The 27,882-nt window shown below is 40.0% G+C and overlaps 1 protein-coding gene across 13 annotated transcripts; it reads left to right on the top strand.

Annotated features, from left to right (window-relative positions):
* LOC112556091 (cyclin N-terminal domain-containing protein 1-like) lies at positions 1–26,876 on the top strand. 13 transcript variants are annotated; one of them, XM_025224740.1, is made up of 9 exons: positions 1–85; positions 642–816; positions 984–1,087; positions 1,509–1,680; positions 2,398–2,560; positions 3,059–3,206; positions 4,164–4,254; positions 23,009–23,142; positions 26,865–26,876. In XM_025224740.1, exons 1-8 carry the CDS (start codon positions 78–80, stop codon positions 23,114–23,116), a joined length of 969 nt encoding a protein of 322 aa, XP_025080525.1. In that variant the 5' UTR covers positions 1–77; the 3' UTR covers positions 23,117–23,142; positions 26,865–26,876. The 13 variants fall into 13 exon arrangements, with proteins under 13 accessions (XP_025080525.1, XP_025080524.1, XP_025080530.1 ...); XM_025224739.1 differs by lacking the exon at positions 26,865–26,876 and adding an exon at positions 24,416–25,547; XM_025224745.1 differs by lacking the exon at positions 26,865–26,876 and adding an exon at positions 12,604–12,629 and having other exon boundaries at positions 23,009–23,033.
* The last annotated feature ends 1,006 nt before the right edge of the window (positions 26,877–27,882 follow it).

Genomic DNA, 27,882 nt, shown 5'->3' with positions numbered 1-27,882 from the left:
GTCGAAGCAGACGTCAAACAGCGTTGACTGAATCTGCGTAGATCTCCTCGAAAAGTAGGGAAGGAAATTTTTGAAGCATGTCACGGTAAGAACGCCGGTACATCCAGAAAAAAATGCAACAGGGATCACGTAATGGATAAATTTGGCAAAATAGGAATGTCTTCCAAAGCGATTTCAACTAGAAGATGGTGTTTCATTGAAATTCCCAAGATGATAATCCGCGCGCTTGTTATGGCGTTATGTTCACTTTTTCGGGTTCTATTCGACTGTTATTTCACAAACCTTCGAATAGAGTTGCAAGTCTGGGTACATATAAAATAAGATTTTAAAAAGATTTATATTTTTCTGGCTGATATATAGAGTGTGTGTAAATGGTCTTCCTGTGTCACCCCAAATTGTTGTCAAATCCATGGATATTTTGATTAACATGATATAAAATTGTGATCTTGCTCAACGACATAGTGTATTAATAACCAGCAGCTGGGTGGCAGCAAAACACTAATGTTTCTTGGTACCCTTCTTGAAAAAAGTTATAAAGGACTAATGATTATTGTTGTGGTCATAAAAAGCACAAAAATAAACTGTAAAGAGTAAGAAATACTTTATGTCACCAGAACTTTGTCCCCATTGACTTTTTTCAGAAAAAGCAACATACTGCAGAATGCAGGATCAAAAAACGAGGCCATATTTGGAACACCACAAGAACCAGTTTTTAACAGCACCAGAAGTGAAGATTTTCCTGAAGTTCTACAAGAATGGCTGATTAATTTAGCTATGCGAAATTGTCAAGAAATTCAGCAAGCATGTGTCCCTCATGTGTGTAATACAAAGAGATTTTACTGGTTAACATATTGTGAAGAACTAAAACATCATGAATAAATTTAAGCATTTAAAGTGTAAAATGTGTACAATTTAATGAAACATTTAGATGTTAACTTTGTAGTTTGTCAATTATTGAAGTAATTGTCATTTTTTTATTGCAGGGTTTGTTTAAGCAAGGTGCTGCAGCTGCTTTTTTATTCTTAGTGTGTGACAAGTTACAGCTGCCATGGCAAGTGCAGTTTACAGCAATAGAATTGTTTGACAGGTTGGTCAATTTTTTTAAAAGTAATTCTTTTTACAATAATGATAGGGGAGATATCGCTAGCTTGGTGGTCAGTGATTTGAAATGGTGCAGAAGGTTGCAGGTTCATGTCCAACCCTGCTCAGACCTGAGGTTGCAAGAACAAAACTGCTGACCAGCAGAAATAGGTTTTTGAATTATCAGGGAAAGCAAAGGTGGCAGGAAAAGAGGGTAATTGGTCCTTACCTTCCATTTGCCATGTCAGAGACATGGTTAACCATTTGTTCTCAATTTCACATAAATTTTACAGTAGTTCTTGACCCACATTTTTACAGTTGTGGAAGGAATTGCAAAATTTTTCCACTCATTCTGCAGAAGAAAATGCCTGTCTCATGAGAAAACAGTTTGCTTATGTTACCATCTCTTGTTTTATACTTTTGCACAGATTTATGAGGAAGCATATTGAGGATCTTTATATGTATGTGTACAATAACTCCTCTAAGCCAGCTGCCAAAGTGACAGAGTGGAGAAGCATTGTGGAGCGAGTGGAGAAACAACTTGTCTTGAGAATTGTCTCTTGCTGCCAGATTGCTAGCAAGCTAAATTCTCACTATGAGGTAAATTCAATTCTGAGTTTTTGTTTAAAGTTTCCATTCTCGGTCATGGACAGGTGCATTTTTACAATAGCATAGCTGCAAGTGACAAAAACAAATTTTAATTATCTGTGCACTTCTTCAACCATAGCGATTCCCAGTGCTTGTTATCTATCTTCGCTACTGTTAATGTAGTATGCTACAAACTAAAGAAAATACTGCTAGCTGTTTTGAAACTAGAGCATTTTTTAAATACCCTTTCAGTATAAGACCCACCAAAGCTTTAAAAATAGTGTTCAGGTCAATCTAATTAAAAGATTATAATTCCAAAAATGAACAGATCATCCTTTTGAACAAATGAGGTCATATGACCCTTCAGACATTGACAGTCTCATAAAGAGGTCATGACAGCATGTAAGAAATACATTTGTATCATCAAGGTTACAACCATGGGAAAAATAAAAACATAATTAGATGTAGCCATCAAACAACATCGTAGACGACTACATTTTAGGAACAGGCAGAATGAAATCATTTGTTTCTTTTAGGAATGATAAAATTAGTTTCAAAATTTAATCGTTTGGTCAAATTTTTCATTCCAGCATTTCTTTATATCTATTTAATTCTTGTTCTGTTCAGAGCATTAACATTCAAGTTTGTAACCCTTTTTTGTTTATTTATTTCAGTTTTTTCACAATTATAGCTTAACCTATATGCCACTGTGAATTATTTGCTATACAGGTTATAACAGTCTCTCGTGCCAAACGGTTTCTTCTGGACTTTGGCTTCAATTACTCAAATGACAGTGTTCTTCAGTCTGAACTTCGTGTGCTTAAGACTGTTAACTTTGATGTGAATGTTTCATCCCCTTTGGACTATGTTGAGACTCTTCTTCAAGTTTTAGGTGAGTACAGCAGTTTTTCCCTTTCATCCCCTTTTTTCTGTACTTTTTGTTACATAGAATTCAAACCTTCTTTTTGGCAATTGAAACTGGCTTCAAACACTTAATTTGTGGGTTGCTTCTAACAAATGTCTTTACTTCTTAGGTGACACAGGAGATTAATTACTAACAATGTTTAAAGACAGTATTACTGTATTACTAATAGTGGGCGTATTTCTGGTCTGCTTAAAAGAATAAGTACTGATTAGATAATAACAGTTGACAGATTACTGTGTTTTTATTTCTAATCTGATAAGCACAAATTATGTCCGTGTAAAGCTTTACAAAGCTGTCAATCCTTTCTTTAAATTTATGGAGGCTAAGTCTTCTTTCAGTTTAAAAGTTCTGTCTAGCCACATTTACGTATTTATGTGATCATTTTTGTAAATTTCATTTCTGTTTTAAGTTTTACTTAGCATGAATATGAAGTAACTCTATACTGTATCATCTGATTCTCTTCAGCCCATAATGCTGCTGCTTTTGACTTGCCCATATCTCTGTACCAGTCTGTGGCAACAAAACTTCTGACCATCTTGTATATTAGAAGTAATCATATCTTCGTGTCTTTGTTACCCCAAGCTGGCCTTACTTCTACAACACTTCAACAAAGGTATTATGAAGCACAAGAATTAGAAACACTTATATACATCCTTAACAAAGGAAGTAGAAGTTAGTCTCAAGTAATCTTTGCGAATAATTTATTATGTGTAACACACACACACAACTAACAGTAAGTAAAGAAATTAAAGTGATCAGGTGCAGTAACAACTAATTATATACACAAACCTCTTTGTATCTCTCATTCTTTATGAGAAAGTTATTTAAAAGTTTGAACTTTGTTTTTATTTCTGCCAGATTTTCTAGCATAATCTAATGTAGTCATACAAGAAAAGTTCTATTTTCTTTTCTTACTGAACTGTGAATGTTTAATAGAAATCCTAACAGGTTATTGCTGTGTAGACCTCAAGAAGTTTTGGTTTGATGTTACTTAACTGGGAAAAGTTTGAGACAGAAGAACATGAAGATGGTATTAAGAGGTTCCCTGTGCTGTTCAAGTGTTGTTAGTGTCTTTTCATTGTCAAGATGATGTCAGAGACAGTGACAAAAATATTGTGAATAGATTAGCATCTATTGCACGTCAGCATCTTCTTAAGAGCTTCACTATTTTGAGATAAAAGTCCTCATCTGCCTGTATTCTTAGCATTCTTTTTCCATGTCTTTGTTGTAGATGTGGCTTCTGTCTTTTCTTATGCTTATTCTGTCCTGTTGACTGGTGATTGAGCATGCACATCCTCTTAAACATAGCTGCAGGCTGGCTCTGTCAGGACTGAACAAACATCTTGGACTTGAAATAATGTGTTCTTCAGCATGGGCTATTAAACAGTCCTTTTATGCCAAAATAAAATATAATGCCTTCTCTAGCAACAAAAGCAGTTTTCTTTTTAGTGAAAACCTTCCAGATTTTATCTATGTAACTGTTTATTATGTTTTTCTAGCTTTTACTTTCAGAATATTTGTGAGGAAAAGATAGAGTAATTCTGTCCATTAATGAAAGTGGTTTTTACAGGCTGAGTGCAATTCAAGCAGACAAGCTTCTGATGGGGTTGGCAGTCATTGCAGCAGCTGTTTATATCTGTGACAAGCAGCATACTGATCTGGTAAGTGTAATTTTTTTTCAATTACTGCGATGAAAAGTATGAAGAATGTCTACACACTACACAAACACACCCCTACCGCTTATATACTATGTTTCCCATCATGCGTAGTCATGTTCTGTGCAAACTGCTTAAAATGCTCTAAATTACAGAAATTTTTCCTAGAGTGTCTGAAAAAGTAAAATGTTTGGTATCGGAAGTCTAAGTAGAAAGAGTTTAGGTTTCAGGTCATTGCATGAAACCTGATGAAAGCTAATATTATCATTGGGAAATTTCAGTGACATATTTACATGCATAAAATTATCATGAATAATAATTAAAGCAGTTTCATGACATCAGGGATCAAGATCATGATAATACTAAAATACTAAATGATATCTGTTTATTTCTGTGTCTGATAAAGAGCAATTCAGTTATTTTATCTAGCTATTAAATATAATCTTTTAAACAAATAAAAAGCAATTGATAATTTGAGAACTTTTAACAGTTTTTACTGGGCGTCTGAAAACTTGCATGGGATAGAAAATATTATGCTCTCTCTCTCTCATACACACACCCAGAGATGATTAAAATTGGTAGCTTTGAACAATGTTTCAGTTATATCAAGGCATTGCTAAAAAGATATGCTATTTGCATGTTCAATTAATTTTTTTCATTGTGCATTTTATAAATATAACTCGCCGTTCCCTATACCTTTCGTGGACTTGATAGATATATTTTTAAAAAATTCAGTAGACTACAATTTTAGCTAACGAAAAATCACAAGGGAGCGAAGAACAAAGCTTGTGCTATGAAAGTTCACCAGTTCAGCGGTTGTTTCCCTTAGTCCCAGTGGATGAGTCGATGTTGTGTCATGGTGACAGGGCAAGGCATGTGCCAAGAAAAGAAATGTAGCTTGGGGCCATCTCATTGGTTGAGCTCATTCCGCCCTCTAGCTGCTGCCGCATTAGAGAAAGTTAAAATCGTGATCTTCGTGAAGAAAGAAGCAGCTACACCCCCCCTCCCATCCTACCCTTTCCTGTTTCCATGCCCAGTTCGTTTTTCCGCCTCCTCTTCATCTTTCTTTCTCCTCCGTGTAGGCCTTATTCTGGGCTCGCACGCAGGCTTGTTGACTGTCGTTGGTGAGCACCCCTCAGCCATTCTTTTGTCTCAGTTTGCACGACAAAATTACAATGCAAGCTTCTTTTTCCCCTGCCTAATTCTTTGTGGAGAATTTTAACTGGAAATCAATGGAACTTTAAAACCACGTTAAGGCGCTGTTCTCCCATCATCCAAAGTGATTCATCTGCCGCTTCTTTTATGGCACATGAATTTAATGTCGAAACAGCAGCCAAGCGGTTAAAAAGCCTTATGTGATAAAAAATAAGGTAAAATAGACATCATCATCATCATCATATTATGATCATCATCATCAGCTTAAACTGTGGTTTCTTAGCTTGCGGTAGTTCTGCAGATTCGAACCATGTGTTCACTATCTCAGATGTTCAAAAAGACATGTACTAAAACTTCAATTCTTTAACTTTCAGAGCCGAAAGAAGCCGACTTTTTATAGTAGCGCTAATTGCTATTGTTAGGGAGTTTCGGCCCCCTCTTCGCTTGTAGCTGAATATTGAGTCGATATTGTTTGGTTTTTCAGTTCTTCCTTTATGTGTGAAAGCGTCCTCTGAACTTCCTGGTCGGCAAAACTTTGTACAGTCCCTGATGGTGCCTGCCGCATTGTTCCATTCCTGTTCGTAGCAAACATTGGTACCCATGTCCTTGACCCATGTGCTTTGTCTGAGTTTATAGTGATTAACTATAATGTTTGCAGAAGTACAATTGTAAAATGCAACTTGTGTGAGCTATAGTTTTCTGTGGGATTCAACGTAGTTTTCTGGATTTCTTGAAATGTATGTTTCCTGTTTATTTACTTCGGGGACGGGTTGTGGGGAGGAAGTACAACTGACGACAGAAGTGAAGGTATCGTTGGTACCGAGGAAAGATGTGACGACATCGCAAAAGACCTGGAGTGTTAACGATCTTTCTTTCTGCTGGTTGCTGCCGCAAACATCCCACACTGAGACCTCGGTATGCTAGGTCGGGCAGGCACCTTGCCATTTCATCGTCACTACCGTCAGCAGCAGATCGTTGGTACTTCATCGAAACCAGGCTCTGGTAACCCAGACAATTGCAGTCACACTAACCGACCTTAAGCACACAGTTTGCTCGCGCCACACAGAATTTCTTCGAGGGAGATATAGGAGTTGTGATCAGTGCTGCCATGCTGGATTTTCATTTTTAAAAGTTTCCTGCGGCATAACTCTACAGGTATTCGAAAGGTGGATCGGTGAGATGCAGTCTGTTCAGAGTCAGGTGATTCAAAGGATATAAAAAAACTAATGTTGAAGAGGAGCAACAGGCTGGAAGTTACTGGAAGGTACAGTATTTTTTACCCACCGTCGCTCACAGTACATGTCTTTATACTCAAGGATACAACATAACCTAGCGACCGTTACAGAGAGACTTTGAGAAAACAGAGGTAGTTGTATGTAGGCCCAAGTGGTCACTATTACGGCCTCAACGTCATTAGGAAATTGCTCCTTTTCGTGAGGATACTACCTGACTGAGAAATATTTTCTCTTCTGTGATTTGACGTTCACAATACAAAGTTTGTCGACTCTCCTGAAAACAAAGAGAAGCTAATAGTTCAGGGATTCAGCCATAACTGTTGATGTTAAGACCGAAAGCATTGTTAGACGCCTGCATGTCACCGACTAGTTATCAGCAGGGCGGCAGATGATGTGGGGTGTCGGTTAAAGGTGTTTAGGTCAGTCCCTCCAGTTAAGTCCGCATCTGCTAACACATCTGCACACTCACGCTTGCGCGAAAGCACATGCGCAAACGCGCAAGTTGAGAAAGGATATGCAAGACGGAAGGGTAATGAAAGGAGAGAAGTGTGATCACACATATTGACGACGCTCTTGATATGTGTAGAAAATATTATACTATTAAGGACCTTTACCAGGACACCTTTTGTCGAATATCCGACAGTCATGTGCTTTACATAATCTCACGTTTATCAGTGTGTATTTGGTTAGAGAACCTTTTAGAGGGGCCTGACTGAAACTGCCGTCTTCCAGTCTGACAAGTTATGTCCGTAGCTAATGTTGTTCCACCTCTTGTACGACTAAATGTGCCGTGTTTCTGCTGTCACTTTTTAAGTCGAATGTCTTTGTCTCGGACAGATGCAAGTGCTGTAAATTAAGATTACACAGACGAAAAGAACAATGAAACGCAAAGGTGGGCAATACACCTAGTGTAGTTCGTGGGCTTACTGCAGGGGTGAGTGGGTGAGGGGCAGGACAGCCGGACGCGCGAAGAGCTTCGTCAGGTCTTGGCGTCAGGGTGTCAAGAACTCTTTACAGTCGCTTTGCTACTCTATCGTTAGCGAGCTTACTTCCGCTTCTTTTTATGACTTTCCGTTGCACTCCGTGCCTGCACTGCATTTGATGTCAGTGTGAACAAAAAAGCACCTTGTGCTTGCGCAGAATCATGGCAGGTCAGTAGCATTCTTCTCTGTTTTGTTTCTTCAGCTTTGCGAGCAATTTAACTTCATTTCATCATGAGGAAAACAAATTCTGGTCATATCTTACAACGCGATTAAAAGTCTCGCAACCTTTAATGCGCTACCTGAGGCTTTATCACTGTGCACACGGCATCTGACTTCAGGATTGTAATTCTTAAAGTATTTTTTTTTTTTTTAACAGTCGTGAAAATGCCAGTTGCGTACTCGGCACATTTCAGAGACTCGTCCTGAATCATACCCCAAATATTCTTTGATAATCACAAAACGAAAGCTTAAACCAAATGTTATTTTTTCCTGCCAGCACTAAAATCCACAATAAAAATATTTTACCAATAAAAATGTTTCCTAATTTCTAGACTTAATGATCAGTGTTGTTTAAATATAAATATGTAAATGCGTGCCATAGCAGAGTTCATGAAAGCTGAGATAAAAGGATATTTGACGAGAACTCCGTCTTCTCTCTTTTTGTACATAGACTGGTCAGCAGGGCGCAGAGATGCATGCAAGGAGCTGCTTGTCTATTTAGTTTATAATTAAAAACAGTAAATATAGCAACAATGCAACAATAACACTCATGAGGAATTAATGAAGCTGTGCTTGTTTTTATATGTGATAAGATTGGCGCGAAGCAATGTAAAGGTAGCGTAAATGTACATGATCCTGTTTGTGATATTTCTGTTGTCCTTAGAATTCCATCACGTATAATGTTTACCCATAAGTAGTTTGGAGTTGAACTAAATAATTATTAATGCGTCCGCATAGAGTATCCCTGAGAAAACTGGCCATGGATCTGTGGACATATCTGACACTGCGATGCTTAAAATGCCCTAGAAGCGCGAAGGTAAAGGAATGATGCGAGCTCCCAGATCCTCTCGATTGAGAGAAGGGCGACCATAAAATAAATCGCGAGACATCGCAGTGAGGAGTAGTGCTGGTGGGAATGGTGGTCAGGGTTCCTAGGCACGCGTCCGCTGACGCGGCACAAAATAGAGGCGTGTGTTGCGCGGCGACCATACAGGGAGGGCATTGTTTACCGAACACACATTGCAGCATGTCACATGCGTTCAACAAGTTTGACAGTCATTTACAAACTTTGCCATAATCACATATTTAACAACATTAAATGAAAGCTTGTGGGATGGGGGAGGAGGAGAGCTAGTAAAAAAGATGAAAACTTTAACGAATTTGGTGGACGGGAGAAGAAAGCCTGCACAGATCGGCAAAAATTACTTGTGAAAGCGTATTCGTGACTGCCAGAAATGTAGATTTTACTCCTTTAAATGGGTCACACGTTGGTGAAGAATAATCCCAGGGGTTTTTTCCCCCCGGCCGCTGATTCCATTAAAGCGGATGCTGCCCCCTAATTCCCAGCTCGCAGGTGGAGGCAAGGACAGGTGAATAGACATCGGTAAGGTTTTTCCTCCTGCCGTGAATCGCCGCCCCTTGAGAAATCTACCCGCTTATTTCTAAGTGGTTCGACGCGGAACTCAAGACAGCGTGTCGAAAGATTCCCCAGTTCTTTTTGTCCTCAAAATTCGGGGTGATGGGGATGGAGGTTGGACATTTGCTGCTTTCTGTACACTCGCAGGTGGAGTGGGGGTGTGGGTGACGGTGTCATGCATGTGACACTGGAGGTAGTTTGAAAGGTGCCATTATATTTGTATTTGAAAACAGCGGTACGTTTGCGAAATTTGAGTAACGGCTGGCATCACAATAAGTTTATTTTGGTGTGGACTGTTTATGGTGTGTGCCTGCGTGCGTGAATGAGAAGGAAAATTATTCACGAGCATCTTTTTACATGAACACTCTTTTTTGTTTTCGTGGTTTTTTTTCCTGTTCATCTCGTAACTTTAACAAACGCCTTTGCATCCTTTACTTTCGAAAGGTGATAGCGACCTTAGACGAGGCTTCTAACAAATAAGTGATTGTGATGCGCCACAGCCTATTGGAGCAGCAATAATGATTTGATATTTTAGACAGCAAGTTTACATTCGAATTAACTGTCAACAATTTCGCGATTTTTTGCCCAGTAGCTTTCTGTAATTATTATTGACAACAGTTTTGTAACAAAGTAGTTACTCACAGAGCTAAAAATAATAACAGCAGATATTAACATTGATTGTGTGCGGGATGCAGGTACCGTAGGCGCTCAGTATTCGCGGGGGTTAGGGGCGCAGGCTTCCCCGCGACTGTAGAAAATCCGCGAATAAGTATACCCTCCTCCCATTTTAAAAAATCTTAATATTGTTGACCATTTTTAACGCAAAAATAAATTAATACACTGCTTATGATAAAATAGAATAGTGATACATAAACTTTATGCATTTATACTTAACCTTTTGTTCGCTTTTCTTTACATTTTCTGCTTTTTTTTTTTTATTAAGTGCAAGTCATCTACGATTCTCCGCAGTATTGCGCCCAAAATTCCTGTTTAATTATTGATTAAAACCAACGATTAATTAAAACCGCATAAAATCCACGAATTATGAGAGCCGATTGTTTAATGTTTATATTTATTCAGACATAAACATAGTCATGTATTACTGTGGTTATCATATTACTTTTAAACATACGGTCTTACATCAACGTGCTTATCACACTGCGTTTAGACATAGTTACTGCACAAAAAACTACCGCAGTGAAGGCAGCAAGCGATTTACTAGGTCCTGTGCACACTAGAATTTTCTGTTTCCACACCCATAGCGAAAATTAAATGCCTCTTTTTAGTGAGTGCGCCGCCCTGGTGGACAGCGTGCAAAATGAAAGGTGATGTGGTTCCTTCGGCGACTGAGAGGGTGTGGTCCACGACAGGAGGCAAGTGGAGAAGGAAGTTTCTGGAATGAAAACAAAAGTATTGGCCGTCCGTTGTCTACGGGATGCAGCAGTTTCCATTTTAAACAATATGATGACAACGATTACATCATTCTTTTAGACTGATGTTTAAAATTATTTTACTTTTTTCAGACTACGCTGAAGAGTTTCGCAGTGTAAAAAGTAAATGTAGCCGTTAAGCGCAGAGGTCGTATGTGGTTTATTGAAACAACATTTTTCGTAGGAAAGATTTGAGCGTTAGTAAAAGGACTGCGCATTGGTAATGCTGGGGAAATTGTTGTACAGAAGACACGGATATGGCATGACTACTTGCTTGTTGTAGTTTTTAATTGTTAATCATTTAATTTATTGGAGAGTTTCTCTGGACCCATTTCTTTTTTACTGTAACTATTACAGGATATCAAGTTCGGGATAAATTGCTTGTGTCTTTGATGCACAGTTAAAATGTTTTACATGTAAACCAAATCATATAAAATATAATCACATTAGTATTTGAAATATTTTATTCGGTTTCAGTGTAGCGACACCATGACTTTTTGATTGGCAACCATAATTTCTAATCCTAAAAGGACTCTTTCAAAAGTTATTCACTCTCAAAGATTATTGGCGTATATAAGACGTATATATTCGGGTAATTTCAGGTTGTCAAGAGGCGTGCCTGGTTTGTTTTTGTTTTGTTCTTTTATTGTTGTTGTTTGTTTTGTTTTTTGCGAAGTGTTTAGAAAGCGAGAACATTTATTGCCCGCTCAAGGACTGAAGGTATTTTGGGGTTCGTACTAACGTACACCACGAACTAGTTTGCCAAGGCAAGTGTGTTGCCCCGACTTGTCTACCATAGAGATCTGAAAACTAACATAGTAGTGACGCTTTGGAACATCTCCCTTAGGCATTCCACAAAGCACTACCAAACTCAAAACAAAAACAAAACAAAAAAACAAAAAAAAGAAAAGAAAAGAAAAAAAAAGGATAAAGATTGAAAACCCGATGGGTAAAAACCTGCACTAATATAATAATTTGGTACACGTTCATTCCTTCATAAACTTTTTATCACCTGTAAGCACTTCCACCAACCTGTGCCTTAAAAGACCGAATAATACAGAGGAAAATATCAAACAGAGGATGCAGACAAAAAAGAAAACACGAGAAGCCTCAAGATGCAATAGGGGTAGAGTCTGAGACTTAAAACGCTAGAGTGCTGTGACTTGGGGGTGGGAGGATGGGACTGATGGTGATGGGATGGGGTGGGGCGGGCGCGCGGTGCATTTGACGTGACTATGCGGACTGTAGCCCTGTGGTGGTTCGTGTCGCATGCAGGGCGGCAGTAGAGCGTGCAATAAGAGGCGCGGGGGGCTGGCTCCTTTCTGGCTAATTACCCCTTTCAGCTTACCTGATGGTCGGGTCTGCTGCAAGCCAAGTGTGGGTGTAGTTTTCTGCTGCAGCCACCTCTAGTTTTGGGTAGTCCGGGAATTGCTGTAGCATCTGGGCTGTTGTTTCGAGTTACGGTCGACGAGTGCAGTTACCGCCTAGTTCCCCCCTCCCCCCACCTGAGCGACAGCGACGACAATAACCAGGAATGGAGGCGTGCGAGATTCGCTCAGATCAGGTGACGTCATTCGCGTGTGTTCGTGTACACCCAGGTATCAGCATGTGAATATATAAGTATATGTGCACACCCATGTACAAATACACAGGTACACACTGGTCTAAACTGTGTGTGTATATATATATACACAGACACGCGAACCCACAATGTATACAGAGGTACAAACGGGTACATAGTACAAACGTAGGTGTACACATATCTACAAATCATATCCACTAGAACACATAGCTAAAAACGGATCACCAAAGACTTTCACATAGATAAACGTAGGTATACACACTGAGACGTGCATTTATCTGTGAATCATGATTGTGATGCTGTAATGTCCGTAGAAGAGTCAATTATTTTGCAGAGTGAAATGAGCAAGAAAAAAATTTGGTATGTACTGGAACTAAATATTTTCTGGTTTGGTTTTGTTTTTGTTTTTTTTGTTTTGTTTTTGTTTTTGTTTTTTTTTTTTTGGGGTTTTTTTGGGGTTTTTTTTTTTACTGAATCTCTCCTCTATAAGATGTGTGTTGAAAATTTGAGGCCTCTTAGTCCACATTTGAAATAACGACTTCAGCTGCTCTACAACTGTAACGGACTGTTTGAATTAGCATGCATATAAATTAGAAGATGATGTTGGACGTCACGTCGGTGCGAGGTATGACATTTACAGAGGAAGAGAATGTTGTCCTTAAAATTTATTAAGAGAAGGATGTGGTTAATCTGGGAAGAATTTCAGAATGAGTGTGACGGCGCCCAAGGGTAGGGATTATGACAGCTTGAAATTTCACGAATAGGCTCAGGTAGGAATATGAGAAATGTCATGTGTTGATTTACCTCAATAAGTAAGAATAGACTGGTAGACAGGACACACATGAAAAGAGAAGTTCAGGATAGTTGCTATTTCACGCTGATTGGTCTCCTTACGCTTACCATTCGAGTCGCTTGCTCTCTTCGGTCTGTGATGTCTTCTCTGTGCCACGTATCCACGTATCGTTGTGTGAGATATGATTGCACGGGTGATAGGTGTTTTTTTTTCATATTTCATATTACATTGTAGAATCTACTGTATTTCATATTATTTTGTTTTACATAGTTTTAACAGATTTGTTTATTAATCCTAACCAAAGACAACAGGTTCAATCCTAAATTCGATGACTGAAGTATGGTGTCACAAGTATACGCTATGTGGTTGTGGTGGTGAAAACGTATTTTGAAAGTTCACTCCTTCAGGTCAATTTAAAATACTTAAGCGTCAAATTCTGTTAAATACTAAGTAGATCACAAGAATTTTTAGGTTTTAGTATTTCTAAATGCTATTTATTTACTCTGAATTTGGCATTAATCACTGCAATGAGTGTTACGGTCATTGATTTGTTTTTAGCTCAGTCGTTAATTAGAAGATTTCTAACTTTGATTGCCATGTAAGTTTAGCTGGCGTCCTCGATACCTCTGTAGACTTGTTGATGTACATGTGAGCTGTAATGGATGCGACGAATTTGGGATTTAAAGATTAAGCTCGGTTGTTTTTTTTTAAACAGAGATACTTGTGTTTCTGTGGATTTACATAAACATTAACACCATGCACCACATTCTCCACGTGGAATTCATTAATCAGTTATTTCTGCTTAGAGAATATGTGGTTATCTCTGCATCCATGGCTAGGAAGCTGTTCATAACACGCACGCGCGCAGCCACGTGATGCTGCATCTGCGTATCGCACGCATGCATGTCTGCGATCAAGGCACTGACCGATCCGCATACTTGCGTCCATCACCTCAGCCCACCCTGAAGAGAAAACCGACACTTTCTTCTTCTGTCTGCGCGAGAGCTCTCTCTCTCTAATTATAATGACGGGCTGTTTTAACTTCGCTGAAAATCCCTGAAGTTTTTCTGTTTTATTTGTGGAAAATATATTGTTCCGAAAAGCAGACACTTCAGTGAGAACAGATGGAATATGTAAATGTCAGCTTGGGTTAAGATGCGGAGGCCCGTCGAGACGTTTCGTCGATTCATTTGCAATATTATTTTTATTTTAAATACACTCTTCAAGTATGTTATATCTGTTGGAAAGAATTAAAGAGATCTTTCAGGGGAAACTATGGACGCCTATCTTGTAGAAAAGAAAAAAAAAACCAGTCCAGGATTTTTGGATTGAAAGTGTTAGGTTCGCTGGATTTTTTCCACTCGGTCCGCATTGACAAGCTTCATTCGAATTTATACTACTAAATCAGCTAGTTCAGTGTGCCCTTTGATTTATTAGCAGTGTATATTTTAAGTTCCTTTCGATCCCTGATCCTCGCCTAGTGACAAGACCATAATACACTTCAGTGACCGACACCAGAAGCTACAGTAAATCACATCATCGCCATTATGGAAGACACTCAGAGCTAATAAACATTTTTACCTGTTATAGAATCCTTGGGTTTGTTTGCCATTCATTTTTCCTTCGAAAAAATCACGTTTAAAGGTTCTCCCCATAACTCCCCCTTGGGTCTAGTAACTGGATAAGAAATGCACTGTTATAAATCACATATTTCGCATTTATCTATTTATATTTATTTTTAAAAAAATAAACATTAGAAAAGTTGACGAATAATTTCCCATTGTGTTTAAAAACTGTGCTGTTTTAGTCGTTTAATTGCATAGATTTGTGATAATTATCGTTGACCAGGTAATCATCAAGCGATCATTGCAAATGTAGGATGATTTACACCTTTCAGTTAACTAGAGTATCACTCATTAAACTGAAACCCTATTTCATAAAAAGTACTGTTGTGCATTATTTTGACACTGGGGACTGATTCGGACTTGATTTCAGTCAGTTTGGGTGAACTTTACACTTGAAACTTAGTTGGCCGACTCTACAGCCATAACTTAATTCTCAGAAACTTATTTGACCGTCCCTCTTATTTTCCCCCTCTTCTTAAGCAAGTCTTAAGGCTTTCTTTTTTTGCGCACAGTTTTAAAGCCGGTCGGAGTTAATGAATAAGAGAAGACCATCTGCTAAGTAATCAAGGAAATATATAACTGATATGTTTCTTACCAAGCAATTGTGATATTTAGTATGTGAAATATGAAACGCTACTTCTTCCCAGTGCTGCTGAGAACTGGTATCGAATTGTTCGTTGATTTTTTTTTTTTTTCCGCCACTTGCGCTTTTGTAACAGAGAGGTAAATGTTATTGGTGGTGTGGAAGACTGGTTGAGGAAGGAGGAGGTAGAGAACACGCTTAAAAACTGACACTCAGCAAAGCCGTTGTGTGTTTTCGGTCTTCCCCGGGCGTCTTCCGATTCACTGATGCGAGACAGCTCGTCCACCCACACACACACAGAGATGAAAAGTCTGAAGAATCGTGGTCGAACGAGGTACATGGCCACGATGAGGGGCATATACACAATGCAAGCGTTATCGAGATGGGGACTAGGATGAAAAGCGTGTCAGTAAAAATGACTTACTGTAAGAGTCGACTCACACGACAAAAATCCAAATTATTGAATACTATTATTATTCATGCAAGGTCACACATTTTTATGTTTATTAGTGAGAAAGGCTGACTGGAGATTTTGTTTAAAGGTAAAGTAAGAGAAACTTCATTTGGCTTTTTGTGGTGAGTGTTTGAGCTGTGTTGCTTTATTCCCATATATCCTGCCTGCATTTTTCACCTGTTATATAATGCCGTGATACCTCCTTATTTACCGGCTCGGCTTAGAGCGCCAATTCCCCCACCCTTCCCCGTAGAATGTTTTTCGTAATGTCCTGCAGATCATCTTGCTTTTGCCTTTATGCTGCACATTTTTTTTTTCCAATACTGTCTACATCCGTGCTTTCTCTCCGTGTCATATAACAGCTGGACTGCTTTCTCCATTATAAGCGGTAAAAAATTAATTTCATCGAGCAGAAAATATTGGTTTCTCTATCTCTATCTCTCCCCTCACCCATATTCTGTAGAAAATTTTCTGTTAAAAGGAAAAAGTAGTTTGACCGTATGCAGTTTTGTCCTTGTGTCCCATATAAAATCTATCTTTTCTCTCTATCCTGTTTCATATTTTCTTGTTGCATATCCATCCCTCATATCCTGCAAAAAATATTTCTTTTCTCTGTATCTAAGAAGAAGAAAAAGAAGAAGAATTTGTTTAATAGCTCAATGAATTTGCACTCGCAATTTGTTTTGGTGGTATTTTTTTTAAAGGCATAGAACAAAGGAATAACGAAAAACCAGGTCTCTCCCCGTGTCTGCATATTATCCGGTTATTTAATTAAGAACAACAGCAATAATAATGACAATGTCACATAATAACAGTTATAGATAAAGATATCACATTGAAAACTCTGGGGGTGTTTTTAGATGATAAGAAGAAAGGTAGAGGTGAAGCAGGTGTACATGCAGTTTGAGCGCGGACGTGTATAGGTGGACTGATGTCTGTCTGCAGAGACAACGCTTAGCCTCTTGCGAAGTTCTCCGCTGTTAGTCAAGCGAGCCTAAACAATGTATGTGATTAAACCGGAAGCTTTCTACACACCTGCCTAGTTTTAGTAATTAGGAAAAAAAATCGTCTGCCAGCAGTCTAGTAATTGAGTGCACAGTTCGCCATCAAAGGTACGGCATCGAAAAATCTTCCGGTACGTGTAGGTCGCAACACGGGAGGCCTGGCCACGAGGTCTCAAGGGAAGTCGATTCAGGCTGCGATCGTCAAGATGATGCCGCATCAAAGCACGCCGACCACTCTGTAGTACTCTTATAGTAAATCTTGATTCTTTGACCTGCTAAAAAAATCTTGCTGTTTTCTGTGTCTTGTAGAAGATAGTGTTTTCTCCAAATTCCTGTAGAGAATCTTGTTTTTATTCCAGTACCCTGTAGAATTTTGCCCTATTTCCCTATATACACTATGCCCTGCAGAATGTGTTCCTTTTTTTTTTTTTTTTTGGTGGTGGGGGGAATGCTATGTTGATAATCGTAGTGGGGGTGTGTGTTGTTACCATGCTCCTGTAGAAAGTCTTGCCAAGGAAATCCTCTCGACTCTGGCGTGTCGCTCATTTCTGGGCATCGTTAATGCTTGTTACTGCTTGTTTACGCTGGCGTTTGAGTCGTGTTCCCGCTGTGTGGATTAATGTTTTCATTGATCTGGCGACATGCTAGTTCTAAAAATTCTTGCAATTTAATAGGAAAGGTGAGCTGCATAGTGACTATCGCGCCTTTTTTAAAAGTTTACGTTTAACAGGCTGCTCTAATCCTCACAGAGTTGTCCCATTCTTGAACTAGTATCATTGCACCTTCGATTTAACGAGTAAAATATTCTTCAGTAAAAAACAGTACTTTTGTGCATTTACTAATTTACACCAGGGCTTACAATTTGTTTTCTTATGAACACTGAGATCTAGCAACGTCCTCAAGATTTGTGTCGGCAGCACCACTTCCGCTCTAAGAGCTTGTTAACTGGCACGTTCGCCGCTTCGTGACGAGCTTCCAGCCTCAGTTAAAAAAATTAAGCACTGCAATTTGGATAATTTTACAAGGTAATTGAACAGTAAGAAGGTACACAACTTTAAATAACAATGTTCACAACGTCTTTTTAAAAAATAGAAAGTAGGTTAACAAATAGTCTTTTAATGTTACTCAGTCTGTTTAGTTCCTATGTTTCTGCAGTCGATATTGGCAGTATTATGCATTATTAGACAACATTTCTTTATCTCTTTGCGTGCGTGAGTGAATGACTCTTCCTAGTGTTGACTCATGCCTTCTGTATTATTCTTGGATACGCAGGGTGGGACGAGGTTCTAAGACTCTCTTCTGCTCTTTTTGTACGGGACGACAAAGGGCCACTGTCGCACGTGTCGACGGAGGAGCCGGTGGTGACTGTTGGTCGATCAATGATGCACGTGCACCGCCGTGACTTCACCTTGGCGGGTGCTATATATAGTCCCGTAACCCCGCCCTTGGACGTCGTGCCTGATGCTTCGTCTTCCTTGAAATCGTAGCAGAGTTGCCTCCCATCCACGCTTTCATTCATACTCGGCTGTTTGTGTGCGTATTTGGAAAGAAAAGACACTTAGCCAGGTAGGTGCCAGGATTATCTTCCTTGCCTGACGCTGAAGCCTGTGGCTCGCTTTTACGTGTTAGGGAGCACAGTCGAAGGATGAAACTGTGACTGGACCTGGTTGGTCAAACTCTCAGTCTTCCAACCTCTCTATCACCGTGTTGCCGCCTCCAGTGGAGACTTTGCGCGTGCTTTAGCGAGCATGGGCGCCCACGTCTCGGATGCCGTCAAGCGCGGGATTTATGTTGCCCACACGACTGCGTCCCCTTGCTTCACCACTCGCTTGTCCCTTCTCTCGGGAGTGGGCGGAGCTGTGGAGGTAGTGTGCATTTATTACTCAGGTAGAGAGCCACGTGTTTCAGGCAGGCCTAGCCTACAGCCCACCCCACTGTAGGTGGATATTCTCCCTGTCTTTCCTCGCTGCCCACCCTGCTATAGGCGGTATTTGGGTATTCCATTTGTTGTCCTCTCATCAGCTTTCGCGATAGAAGAGTTTGAGATCGCGCGTATCAGATATGTGTGTGTGTGTACGCGCGCGCGAGTGTGAGTGTGTTTGCGCGCGCACGTTTGAGCCTTTGTGGACTCATGTCGTAGCAGATGATAGTTTATTAAGTTGGTCGCGGATCACGTTGTGCTTGCACTACGATTTTATCTACTTTAGAAAATTTTACGTCTTGGCATCAGGTCACTTTTCTGTAAAACTGCAGCGTAACTTGTTCTGAACGTGTTTCCTGTATTTTTCTGTTAGGTACCTCAGCTTTCCTGTGTAAATGTTTACTGTGCAGTTGCTTTGTGTTTCATGTGACTTAACTGTATGTTTGTTATGCAATTTGTGTTTACGTTATGTTTACTATTTACTGTGTTGTTAGTGTCTTGAGATCAGGTATATTTATTCTTTTGCCAATGACTAGTTATGCTAGGCTACAAGCGAGACTGTGTGCAAAAACCAAAAGTATAACAAGTTGAATAAATCGAGTTTTTGTTTCCACCGTTTGCAGTTTATTTCTCTGTCCGCTGTGATCGGAAAATCAACCCATGGCCTTACTCTATATTTCTTTGTTTTTGCTTTGTGTGTGTGTTGGAGGGGATTGTTGTGGCTCGTCTACGTTTCACTGCAAAATGTAGTTTTGTGCTGCATATCGCGAAAGTCACATGGCTGAGATTTGAATGTTAACTACTTCCTTTGTATCTGCGACTGAAGACAAAGACAAAAAAACTATTTTTGTACTTAGCTTCCTGAACTGTTGACGTAATTCTTGCGTTGTTGTTTCTGCGGTCATTGTTTTTGGAGTGGAGCAGAACATGATTTTTCTGCTGCAGGTGATCAGTCAGCTGCACCGCATCACTCGCGTGTTGAGCGAGGACGTGGAGGACCTGGTGTGCTGCTTGCTGCACGAGTTACACTTGGGGTGTGCCGACTGAGACTCTACACTACAGACTACACAGCTAGCTACATTGCTGCCTGCATTACAAGCTACACTGTTAGCTGCATTAGTGCCTGCATTGCAGGCTACACTTCTGGTGCCAGTACAGATTTGTTCGGTAAAAGCAGTTTGCATTGCATTCGCCGTTTTCGATTTTCAGGAGGGATTAAAAGAAAAATACATGGACGGAATGGGAGTATTATCTTTTTTGTCAGTTGGGGGAAGCCATCTGTAATGTTAAAACACATCATTACAGATTCCCCCTACTGCCTTCAAGTCGGCTCTGTGTAAGTGGTGAACAATGGAGTTTGCTATAAAATATGACCTTTTTTACGGTACATTTGAACAGTTTCCATTTGTTCAGTTGTTAAAGTCAGGATATTATGACAATTTAATATCGGGATTTTGTTATGCCTGAGTCTATATGAGTGTGTGTGTGTGTGTGCGCGCGCGCGCGCGCCTAATTAGAAGACTTCAGAATAAACGAAGTCAACACAGCTCTTGTTGAAATGGACCATGTGACTGTTGTATGCCTGTCCTCTCCTAACATGTTTTCTAACCTCTAACTAGTATCCACACACTTCCCTTTCACACTCCCTACCCCTGTCTGTGTATGTGAGAGAGATAGAGAGAGGGAGTGAGTGTGGAAAGAAATAGATATTGGATTCAGGTGTACACATGTTACTGTGTTTGGTGGATTTTAAATCATTATTTTTTGTAAGTTTTACTAGATTTTTCTCATAAACGCTAAATCAGTATCAAAGTTTATATATCTTTGGATTTGGTAGAAAATGTAGTCTATAATTTTTCTAGCACATTGTTTATATGCTTTCTGTTCAACATTTTAATAATGTGCCTCTGTAATGTAAACATTTTCTGTTAGCAAGAAGATTTAAAGGTCAACACGTGTCCAACATTTTTGTGCGTGTGATCGGGTTAAGTTCCTTTTCAAATAATAATTCCCAAAATATTAGTAGATAATTATGCTTAATTTTCAAGATATCTGTCTTCCAGCATCAGCATTCTTGCCTGCCATTAGAAAAATAAAAACAGAAAAATACCCGCTACGGAGAGAGCTCCCTTGCGTAACAGTAGTGTTTCTAACAGCGAGTGCGGCTCACTGCAGCAAATCTGTTGATGTCTTCGAGTCATATGAACAAATATCGCTGAGGTTGTCGTGTGATTTTGGAATACAGCCCTACATATTTCAACTTTTTTTTTACGAAGCCTCGACTGAAGTTAAAAAAATAAAATTGTCCAGACTGAATTCACTGGACAGACTTGTAAATAAATCTCATCCATATCAAAATTTAGTCGGCAACAATCAGGGTCACTGCAGTCTACGTTATATTATTATTGATCCTCTCTTATTAAGTGGGTGCATTTGAGTAAATTTTGCAAGTGTATTATTGTTAATAAAATATAAACACGTTTAAATATACGTTTGTGTAAGAAAAACTTCTGTAATTTTTTATTTGATAGATGGGTAATTTCCAACGTTGCATTTTCATTTTATAGTTACAACTGATTGCTGATGATGATTTTTTACCATTCAAAATAGTACAACATTCTCAAATTTGGATACATATTGATCGATGTAAAAACTCATTTCTTCCTTATTTAGCTGCGTGTAAAATTAACTATTTACCTACTTGCACGTGCTTCCGTTTAAGGCAGGGTCTCAAAACACGCGGCCCGCGTATGCGGCCCGTTTTTTGTTGCCCTCATCATTTATTAGCTGTTCGTAAGCAGAGACACTGTCAGTGTGCCCTCTCACACTATCAGTTGTTGTTAGCATTGTGCTGGATAGGACACGACTGATGGTGTGTTTGTGACTGTGTCACGATGTTACTTGTAGACCGGATGGTTGATCTTTAAGCTTGTTACCAACAGTCATAGTTGCTTTCAACAGCTCGTGTTCTTGTACTGTTGTAGGAAGATCTCTTCGTTTACTGAAAGTCCAAGACTTGTTTGTACTGTGTTCAGTGACTGGATAACATTTTAATTTGTTCATGGTTGAACCTGAAGCTACATCAGTGGATGAATAAAGGTTTCAGGAGATACATCTAATAATACTGACCTTGTGTGTGTTGTTTACATTTGTGTCTTTCAATGCGTGACTTGGATCATCGCCGACGACAACAAAATGGCCGGTCGAGTTTGCGTCACATGTGACAATTCTATCCACACTACGAACTCTGGAACATTCTGGATGCACTAAAACATCTATCCTCAGAAAGTTCTACAATGTTTACACACAAAGTGTTTGTCAACATGTTATGTTCCTGTACAAAAATAAACGCGGTCATACTTGCGGTCGTCGTGGTATTTTGTCTCCAAATCGCGGAAACTGTGATCACCCAGATCGCTTTTGTTTAGTAGACGACGGAAGTCGTGTGTAAAAAATGGCTGTCTGACCGCTAGTTTTGCTAAATATCTGCTAAGAATCTCAGGAACACAAACAGATTGACAGCAATATAAACATTGTGCTTGAAACTGAAAGACTGTCCAATTATCTATTGTAATGCTATTGAGAGTTACACGCTAGCACTGGTCACCATGCCAGCCTGTGCTCTCTCATAAAGTGACAAGATCAAAGCTGTAAGTTAAAAATAATAAATTGAAACCTTGTTTCTCCTTTTTGTTTGCATGACTGTTAAGCGCGTTCTGACTTGGCTTATTTTCTTCAGTCATAATAGTAATTAATAGGTTACAATTATTATGGATGTTAACAAAATGAAGTGCACGAGCAAATTACACCCGCTATCAAACTGGAGTCACTCGAAGCCTTCAGCTGTGCGCTCTAACACTTCTGTTCCGTCAAATTATTCCAACCTGTTACTCCTATTTCCTAATTATTATTTGCGTACTTATTCATATTGTTCATTTTGCTCATGACTGACTTTTTAGTTGTGTTGTGTGATGTTCAATTTCTATGTTTTTGTTGTTTTATAGCTATATGCGATTTATTTTTTGCTTGTTTTTTCTGATAAAGTGACGTTAGAAGCGCGGTGAACACAAGGGCATAATATGTTTCATTCCGTCCAATGTTATTTTCGTCGAATTTATCATCCCCTCGTCGTCATTATCAAGCATCATTATTATGTTAAAGAAGACTTTGTTTCGTGTCTCCTTAAAGTGTAGATATTCTCAAAACCAACCCACGCCTCGGTAAACCCTTCATGATGATCCGTATTATTATTATTATTACACAATAACGTGCACAAGCACGCACGCACAATCAGGAATGTTAATGATGTCTCGAAAACATGAGCCTTAAGGAAATTTTTGTAAATTCATTATGTCACAGCGTGGCCTAAGTGCACTGGCAGGAAAAGTCAGCATGTGTAGAAGGGCGAGCTTCGATTTTTCAAGCAGACAGGCTTCCTGGAATGTGATGGTGTGTATTGACCAGTAAGAGAAGTCCACCCTCTTCACATCAACGTGAGTATGCAAATCATGCTCAAAGGTCATTCTCTGTATTGCACGTAAACTGTTTGGGTGTTGCTATAAGTATTCCGCCAGCGACACAAAGGGTTACTGCTACAGATGTTCCGCCAGCGACAGAAGAAGACTTAAATAAAATTTCTCCAAATCCGTTGCAATGCAGGACCGTGCTTCTTAATGCGTGGGTCAGAGGTCACACAAAATCTCCGCATTAAACATCAGAGTTATTGGCTGCTTGTCTTTCTCTGCTAGTAACATAGACATCGACTGGCAATCGTTAGACGATAGAGGCAACCTTGATTGTGACGAATCTAAACTGTAAACATCTATAAAAAGACCGGGGCTCGTATTGATGATCATCTATGATTTGGGCATTAGGTAAATCGCTCTACTTTACTAGTTAGTGAACCAACGACATACAACTGCTTTATCAGCCACTAAGTATGCAAATGGTGATCTCCAATAGTGTTCTTCTTCCCTCCCTGTAGTATGCCAAGTGGGGCTCATTTTCTGTCCATGACACCACAGCTGATAACCCTCTACTCAGTAGGTCGTCTTGGTCGTGGACACTAGGCACTGGCCGGTACTTTCATCGTTAAAAGCTTTCGCACAGATTCCCTTTTTTTAAAGAGGTTTACTTCCTTAGTTTTTGTGTTTCCCAAGTTTTCCCACAAGGCAGTGGGACTATTCGTCATTTAATGAGGGGAAAACTGTAGAGAAAACGGGTCTTCGAGCAGTGTTTCCCAGGACGCTATCCAAAGATGCTGAACAGCTGACATTCGCATGCGGACCACAAAAGCGACATCAGCAAAGGCCAAGATGAACAGAATGTGGCAGAGCAACAATGTCATCTTGAACTCCAAGTACAGGCTGGGCAACTTATCGTTCTCATCCTGGTGTACGATTGTGAGACGTGGACCTTGCTTATTTAGAAGGAAAGACGGGTTGAAGCATTTGAAACCAAATTCCTACAGAAATTTCTGATTTTATTACCAGGAGCACAAATCCAAGGATAGGTACGGAGCGTGGTTCTACCCTTGTTGGTCCACAGGAAGTCCTGCTGGCGACGGGGTTTGGCGCAAGCTGGTCTAGTTCGGCCATGTTGTCTAGAGTGATATCTTTTCTAAAATCGTCCTCCAAGGATTAGTGGAGGGCAGTCCGGGGTACAATGGTTAGCTCCTGTCACCATTACAGTGAGGGTTGGCTTTCCGGAGTTCAGCTCTCGTCTCGGGCACGCTGTTCTTTCTCTGCATGTCACATCTGTTTACAGGCTGGTTCAGCGTAATTCCCCCTCCCGAGGCTCTGTGGAAGAAGGGTTCCTCACTGCAATACCTGCTTAACACCGCGCATGACCGTCACAGGTGACGCACCCTGGCCGCTGCTGCATGATCAGGTCCCCACAACGACTGGCACCGGCGGGCCAGCTTATCTGCTGATCAGCCAGGGGATGGATGATGATGAATCAGGCAAAATAATGTTTCAAAAAACAAAAAAACGAAACAAAAACCAAAGGACGAGATTGCGCATGCGTTGTTTGGTCAAAGCCTAAAACCAAATCGAGAAACAAAAGAGAAAAAAAAATGAAGAGGTCGACGAGAAGCTTCGGGCAATCAATTTGATACACTCTGACCAAAATGCTTCTCGAGCAAATATTAGACAGCAAAAATATTGTTTCGTCACATCTCCAAAACATGACCAACGGCAAAAACAACGGGCACCATGTGGATTCTGTGTTCAGTTCTGTTTTCGGTAACGTCGGCTAGTCTGATGAATTCTATAAAACAGTATTTACTAAACAAACCATATTTGTCCACTTTATTTATAAGGTCTCATTAAATTGTCTTCTGTTGAATTTATTTCTAGTACGATATCGGCTATATTTAGACTGTGTGTTGTGGGATGGGGTGGGAGTATCGGCAGAGACCCCCTTCGATAAATTACCCGCTAAAAATATTTAGGTATGCCTACCCCGAGGCTGGTGAATACAGCATTTTATCCGCCATATTTACAAAAAGCAGATTTACACAACTTTGGTAGGAAAATCCGCTGGATTAAAGCGTTTTATAAAATTTACATCTTTAGAATTGTGGGAAGGAGAATGATGGCTGCGACTTGGTGTGAAAGGACATCCTGGAACGCCCTGTATTTCTTCTTTCGTCTTCTGACTTAAACAATTACAGTAGGATCAAAATTAAATGTGCAGTTCAACTTCTTCGCTAGTGTGTTCATCAAAACCGCTTTGAGTCCGTCGCGGTTGGTGGGGAAATAAATGCTCATAAAGTAAACATTTATTATCATTTTATTAGACAGTCTGATACATTGTTTACTACTTGACACATTTTACACTAAACATGCGAAGCGAGGATTCCACACGAGACTTACTATCTTTTTTTTCGTCCGCCTCGTTTTCAAAAGTGAAAAGTGGGGTGTGATTTGTAATTTTCCGCATATTTGTAGCGCATGGAGTAACTTCTCTTTGCTATTAATTATTGCGATCTTTTCCCAGTTACATAAATTGTCAGAGTGCGGCCAGGTCTTGCTGCGATTTTATTTTAAAGAAATAAATTCTTTCTTCTCGTCTGACTGGCCTGCAGATGAGTGGGAAACATCCCTACAAAGACCAACAGCCAATTTATCTATATTTTTATGTAGACAAGACTTTTTATATGGGTCATCTCCACAAAGCAAGGATCAACATAAGATTCGGGACAAATTAATACACTCCAGCCATTTATTGGTAAATATAATATAGAAAGGAATATCCATTAGACAAGCTTGTAGTTTAACTCCATTTTGCATTCTTCTGCTTGCTCCATAAATCTGTTCGCTTAGATCACAGAGTATTTATCTGCTGGACTGCTTGCAGACAAATTATCCCCGTTAATTCTTGAACGATCCAAAGCACAAATTGGTTTCCACTTTAACTATCAACATCAGAAAAGAACAGCAGAGGACGCGAACTCTCGTGTTGACGGTGGCACAAAATCTCAAGCTTTATGGTCGGTTGTGTTTTCAGTTTATGTTGCTGTAAGTCGTGGAAAGTGGAGGTCGAGAACTTCGCGAATTTATTGCAAGTCTATTGTTGACTTTGAGAATTTTATCGCGGCTTCGGATATAAAACTGCTAAATGCTTCGCCAGAGACCTGACAGACTACAACTTTGCGAGAGGCCAAACAGACAGCAGTCCGGAGACAGATAACAGCCCACATCTTTTGGTGATTGTTGTTTTTGTTGTTGTTTCTGCTGGTCGTCTTCCTTTGCTGGTCGTCGTTTGTTTTCATGGCATCAACAGCCCTGTCTGCAGTTCTAACTTTAACCTGGCATCAACAGTCCTTTTCTACAACAGTAACTTGAACTGAAAGGATCCTGGCATCAGTACGCATAGTATTTCGCACAGTGTGGTACGAAGAATGCTGCGTTTGACACTCTGCTTCGTTTGAAACAGCCTGTCCGTCTTCCCCTACTTTCCTTTTCATCTACTTTCCTTCTCTGTCTCCCTTTTCACCAACCCATGAGGATGAAAACACATTAAGGCTATATGCTTATTGCGAAGCTTTTCTGCGATGTTTCCTTTTCTGAGAGGAAATGTGTGTGGTGTGTGTTGGAGAGGGAAGCGTGGTAGAGTTATAAACGTTTATGTAGGTTTTCTAAAGAACTATGAGCCTGAGTACAGTGCTATGTGAATTTTATGATGATGATTTTTATTTCGCTGAAATTAGTGCCCGCTGGAAACAAGTGTTCCAAGCGCCAGCGAGGTCCGCCATCCTTCCATTTTTATCTCAAACGTTCCTTTGCACACAGGTGCGCGCAAAACACTGCGTCTGTCTTTGACTTGTTTAATGACAGTATTTCGCCTCCAATGTTACCGATACCTCCCCATGAACTCTGCGCTGCGTGATTTTATAGCAGCATACTCAATTTGGATCGAACTCCATATTCCTAACACAGTGGGCAATAACAAATATCGAATATCCTCATCAAAAAGGGAAGAAAAACGGGGCGCGAGACAGATGCAGCCAGCTTCTGGTCACTTTAACATAATCAGCGGTTCCGTCACCTGACGCGCGAGGCGCGTGCGGCGCAACAATGGCGACACGACGCCAAGTGAAGCAGAGCCTTGCGGCCAGGGGCTAGACAGCTGCTCCAGTCCTTGCTTTCTGTTACACGACGCAGTGTAGTGCTTGAAGCTTCTTGTCTTGCACAAAATTATAATTTACTTTCCTTGTGTGTGTGCGTGCGTGCGAGCTCCAGCTCGAGAGATAGATGAGGGAGGGGCAATAGGTTTCTGGGAGGAACTAAGCCTCAACATGTCGACTGATTGACGGTGTGTGCGGCACCACAGGGGCAGCGCTGGCTCCAATTTTATCAGAAGGAGCTGGAGACTGGGCGGAAACTGAATCGGCGGGGTGGATCGAAGCTATCTACAGGCTTACTGGCCAAAATCAATGACAAGGAACAACGCCATGTTCTGTCAGGATCGCAGGGTCGTGATTGATCAGAATCAGCTGAAGAAAATTAGTTACCTAGAGCTATGTTAGGCTGAATGCCTGTGGGCTTGAAGAGAGAAGGGATATAAATTAAAGTTTCTTATCTTAGTAAATAAATCTATAAATAATAAAGTAAATAAAACTGCGCTTAAAGCATTTATTATTGTTTGGGTATACCTTTCTTTCACGAGATGTGAGTAAACATCGTAGTTGAGGGCTTTGAAGTAAGGAGCTTCTTATTTGCTTGTTT

The sequence above is a fragment of the Pomacea canaliculata genome, linkage group LG2, assembly GCF_003073045.1.
Source record: "Pomacea canaliculata isolate SZHN2017 linkage group LG2, ASM307304v1, whole genome shotgun sequence".
NCBI classification, from domain to species: Eukaryota; Metazoa; Mollusca; class Gastropoda; order Architaenioglossa; family Ampullariidae; genus Pomacea; species Pomacea canaliculata.
This window is presented reverse-complemented; position numbering and strand designations above follow the sequence as displayed.